Source organism: Parasteatoda tepidariorum, chromosome 2 (genome assembly GCF_043381705.1).
Source record: "Parasteatoda tepidariorum isolate YZ-2023 chromosome 2, CAS_Ptep_4.0, whole genome shotgun sequence".
Taxonomy (NCBI): domain Eukaryota; kingdom Metazoa; phylum Arthropoda; class Arachnida; order Araneae; family Theridiidae; genus Parasteatoda; species Parasteatoda tepidariorum.
In genome coordinates this window covers 46,760,021-46,765,078 of record NC_092205.1, presented here as the reverse complement: position 1 = coordinate 46,765,078, position 5,058 = coordinate 46,760,021, and the positions used below count along the sequence as shown (strand labels likewise).

Here is a 5,058-nt window from a genome sequence, read left to right as displayed (position 1 = left end):
TGCTACCTATATGTCAGTTAACAATCTAGATTCACATGAACAATATAAAGCTTCCATGAACTTTATTACAGAATAATATTCTAATCGAACTCAGCAAATTAATTAATTTTGTTATAATCTTTTAAAAAATATCAATAAGTAAAATATTTTTATAATATATATTTATATATATAACAATTTTAATAAAGAATATAGNATATATATATATATATATATATTTTTATGCATTAGTGTAATTTATTATTCATCTATTAGTATAATTTATTATTTATATATTTTATATTTTATTGATGTATATTATGTATTTATTTATATTGTTTTTATAATATTTATACGAATGTTATCACGCATTTTCATTTCATTTAGGTTTTTCTGACTGAGTTCCTATTTTTTCATTAGAAAAATATATATTTTGTTGTCATTAGAAAAATATATTCAACCCCCTCTTTCTCGCTCCCGTGATATTGATGAGCTGGAGTGTTCAGTAGTAATGCGCTAATAAGAATAAAACTAAATCATTTATTTTGCCCGGAAAACATTTTATTTCTCATTTTACACACAATATAGCAGTACCAGGATATTTTTAAGGTAATTGAAAATAATTAGTTTATTTTAAACTAGATACTCGCTTTAATCAAATACGTGTATTTGGTAAAATAGACACTTTTATGACAGTTTTCTTGAAAATTAACCGATCGTTAAGGGGTTAATGTAGGTTTTCGGTATTTTTTAAATGAATTATAGGGGATATCAAACTGATATCAACAAATTATTTTTAATTTTAAGAAATCACAACAGTAATTGAAGCAACAAATGAAAATTAGCACTGGTGGGAAAATTTTTTTTTTCTTTGATGATGTTTTGCTGTGAGTTAAAACTGGAACTGATGATTATCATCACCTAACTTTAAAGCATCCTTAATTAAATCGGTTAAATGAAACAATCAAGTTTATGATTAACCTTGTGAAAAAATGGATCCCAAATAAGGATACTGGTTAGTAGTCATCATGCAATCCATTTTTAATCTCCACTATTATAAATTTCAAATGGTGTTGTTCATCATCATCATCACAGTGTGAAAAGAAAAACTCAACATAATTATTGTCAATTTTAAATTTCAAATTAGATTTTATGTAATTTACACACCACACTCACAAACTATTTCTGTAAATAAATGGTAAATCGAGAATTTCCAAAAATATCTTTATGCTTCTTTTTATTATGATTTTCAAAAAAAAATAATGTTGTTAATAGAATTCTAATATTTAATTCTAAATTAATTCAAATAATTCTAATAATTAATTCTAAATATTTACGAGTTTCGATAACATTTATATATTTTTTTAAATATATTATTTATTTTAAACACATCTGTTAAAACTTTTATATTTTCAACAAAGTAAAGCGCATAATCATTAAAGTATTCAAGTCTTGAATTCTAAACTTAGAAAATTAAAAGTTTTCTCAAGATACTTTCATTTCAGACAGTTTCAGACATTTCAGTTTATTTATTAAAATTTTCTCATAATTAGTATAATTTTATAAAACTGAACGCTTAAAATAGTTAATTTGGTATATATTAGAGTAATAATATTATTGTTAATATTAGTCTTATTAACTTTACATGTTCCATATTTTAAATAAGTTTTATTTAAGTGGCAAGACATCAACTTATTAAAGTTAGCACGTGGCATTTACTAACATCAATTTAAAAAAAATATTTAGAAAAAAAGATGAAAGTAAGTATTTCAGAATAAGTTTATTTCATTCTATTGTTATATTTATCAAATTATAATTTTAATTAATAATTTTATTTACTAAATAAAATTTCCACTATGGTTTTTTTACCCCTCTAAACTACTGCATAAAAAAACTATTGTATTAACATGGTATTAACACAGACTTGGTTCTCTAGATTCAGTTACTGAATCATCAAATCTGATATTTTTGCTCGGTCACCATTATAACTTCTTTAACAAATCAGTTTTAAAATTTTTATTTATTTTCTGTTTACAATAAACACTTATTAAATATTTTTCGTCACAGAGATTATTTAGTAATAACGCGAAAGGGAAAAGTTGATCATTAATATTGCTTTCGAATTTTAAATAGCCATCTTGCCTAGTTTGACATAAAATTGATGTTTGAAACTGAATTATTTTTAGAATTATTTTAGTTCAATATAAAAGTGAAAATAATTTATTGCAAATGAAACATAATTTATTTGCCGTTTAATAATTACAAAACAGTGGCCTATATATAGAATATTGCATAATAAAGCATCATTTAACTACCTTGTAATATGAAAAAGGAACTACACTTTTACCTTTAAGCCTCTATTTTTTGCAACATAATCATAATCGAAAATGAAACAATAACAGACTATAATGTTAAGAAAAAATGAAAATAAATATTACTGGAAATTCCCTTAAAGGGATAAATAAATAAATTAATGGTAAAAATAGTGGAGCTGTTGACAATTTTATACTGATGTCAACCAAAGAAATTTAGATCTTCCTTGCTTCCTATGAGAATGTGTAGGAACATCGTATGTCACATGATATATTCAATATCTCTGATGGTTTATGGTAAATGCATTAAACTTCCTGGTGAATTTTTTGATAACTCAAAAGTGACAACATCCACGGAAAACTTTATTAGCAATCTTCAACGTCAAATGGAAACATTAAAACCTTTAGAGTCAAAATATTTCAAAAGGAACAAAGTATTTGTGCACAAAGATTTAAGTTCATGTTCACATGTTTTTATGCGGATTGATAGAGTCAGGAAGCCATTAGAGTCTCCTTATCAAGGACCCTATAAAGTGATGGATAAGTCAGAAAAGTATTTTGTAATTAGTTATAAAGGAAAAAACGTAAGCATTTCAATAGACAGGCTTAAACCAGCTTATCTACTGAATTCTGAAAATGAGAATCCAGATTACGATGAAAACCTAAAAGCTGCAAAACCTAACGAATGTTTAACATCAAATAAATTACAAGAAAATGCAGCCAATTCCGAGCAAAATGTTAAAATGTCTAGATTTGGCAGAAAAATAAAAAAGCCTGTTCGCTTTGTAGAACAAAACTGTATTAATTAGATACATATACATTTATTTTATATATATACTTTTTATTGCATTGAAACTAAAATGGTATAATTTGAATATATGTTATATTAATATCTTGTATATATGTTTTCGTATTATGATGAGTCATTATGTAGTATAATTTTTGAACTGTATATATGCTGTTATATTATCATTATATGACAAATTTGACAAACTTGCCTAGCATCGTAACTTAGTTACTGGTGAGGGAGTATTGTAGGAACATCATATGTCACAGGTCTATTCATATTATTTTTATGAGAGTTGCGAATGGCAACAGATCAAAAAATAATAATAAAAAATGAGTGTTCTAAAAAATGTCTGCTGATCATTTTTATCCTGTAACTCTGTTGCGTACAAATGAAACGAAACGCTCATCATCAAAATATTTTAATATGTCGCTAGAAACGTCGTTGAATTAAAACTTTTGTAACTTAAAAAAAAAATTTACTTACCCCTTATGCTTTCGATATTTATAAAAAAAATATTTGTATAATATTATTTGCAGTTATTTATTTTTAAGATTAGCTTGTGAGCAATAAAAATGAATAAATAATTTACGAATAACAAGTTTATTTTTCCTAAAACGTAAATACTGTTTTTTTTATTTTTTTTTATTTTAAGAAATAAAACAAATATTATGAAAAGTTATGTTAAACTAGAGTTTTGAGAAAAAACAATATACATCGGAGATCTTTCTTTTTTTTCCACAAAGAAAAATAAATGCAAACCTCCTTAGCAATTTTAGAGGCGATTTCCTCGAAGTTTATATTCCGCAGAAACACAAATACATTTTTAAATTTTTTAGTAAAAGAATAACAATTTCGTTTAGGAAACAAAGCTGGGAGCTACCGCATGCAATTCGTAAAGACCAATCACAGCTGCTCTAATAATGTCAACAGTATGAATCACGTGGTCACAAATCAACGTCAAAAATGAACACAAAAAGTTTCATTCTACCGGATTTGGAGCTTAATCGCTCGTAGAAACGCGAGTTGAATTTTTTATTTCTAAAACAATGGTTTTATTAGCTTATTTTTTCACAGAGCTGGTATACACTATTTATATGATTAACCCTACCATATTATAAAAAATGTCAACCAATAAATACTAATAATAATAAAAAAATTTTTGTTTTAAATTCGTTTTCTGTTAATTTTTTTCTATTGCATTTGTGAAGTTTTTAAGTTTAATTAACGAATAATTTTTTATGAATATTATATAATTGGCCGTTTTTAGAAGGTGTGTAATATATTAAAAGTGTAATATACAAAGTGTAATATATTAAAAATACTAACATAAATAAATAAGTTATTAACCACATCAGATATTTGTTTGCTCAAAATGTCAATTTTGTCTTTAGAAAATGAAGTTTTGCAGAATATTTTCGATAATGCTGGGAAATTTTTCGTTACGTGAACAAATAACTTAAAAAATTCTGATTTTAATTGAAAAATTATATTTCATAAGTATATTTGCTGTTTTCTGAGAGATGGATTTTAACTTTTTTGGAGATACGTCTCTTTTGAAGGAATATGCTCTTTAAATCTTTTAAGAATCCGTATAGGTCCTAAGAAGTTGAAAATATTTTATTGATGTGTTTTTTATCAATACAGTGTAATTAAGTAATTTCGATTCAAATCCAAGTTGATCCAATATTTTTACGAAATCTTGTTTCACTGTCTTGAAAATGCTATACCTTCTTGAGCTAACACAATTTAAAATAAAATAATTAAAAAAAATTACCTCTATTTATTTTTATTAAGATTTTTACTAGTAATAATCTTTTAATTTTTTCAAATTGCATAAAACAATAAAAGGTTTATTTAACAGATTATAGTAAATTCCGTAAGAAAAGTTTGATAAAATTATTTTTATTAAAGTAAAAAATTACGTGGATATTTATCATTTTATGAAAAATACACAGTTTTGCCGAGAGTTGGTTTCGT

At 24.6% G+C, this 5,058-nt stretch overlaps 1 protein-coding gene across 1 annotated transcript; it reads left to right on the top strand.

Moving 5' to 3' along the window:
* Positions 1-2,533: 2,533 nt before the first annotated feature.
* LOC122268755 (uncharacterized) lies at positions 2,534-3,100 on the top strand. The gene has a single exon (XM_043039000.1). The coding sequence runs from the start codon at positions 2,534-2,536 to the stop codon at positions 3,098-3,100; it is 567 nt and encodes a 188-aa protein (XP_042894934.1).
* Positions 3,101-5,058: the final 1,958 nt, after the last annotated feature.

Excerpts from the sequence above, each read along its gene's own strand:
- LOC122268755 (XM_043039000.1), top strand. The coding sequence starts at position 2,534 with ATGTGTAGGAACATCGTATGTCACATGATATATTCAATATCTCTGATG.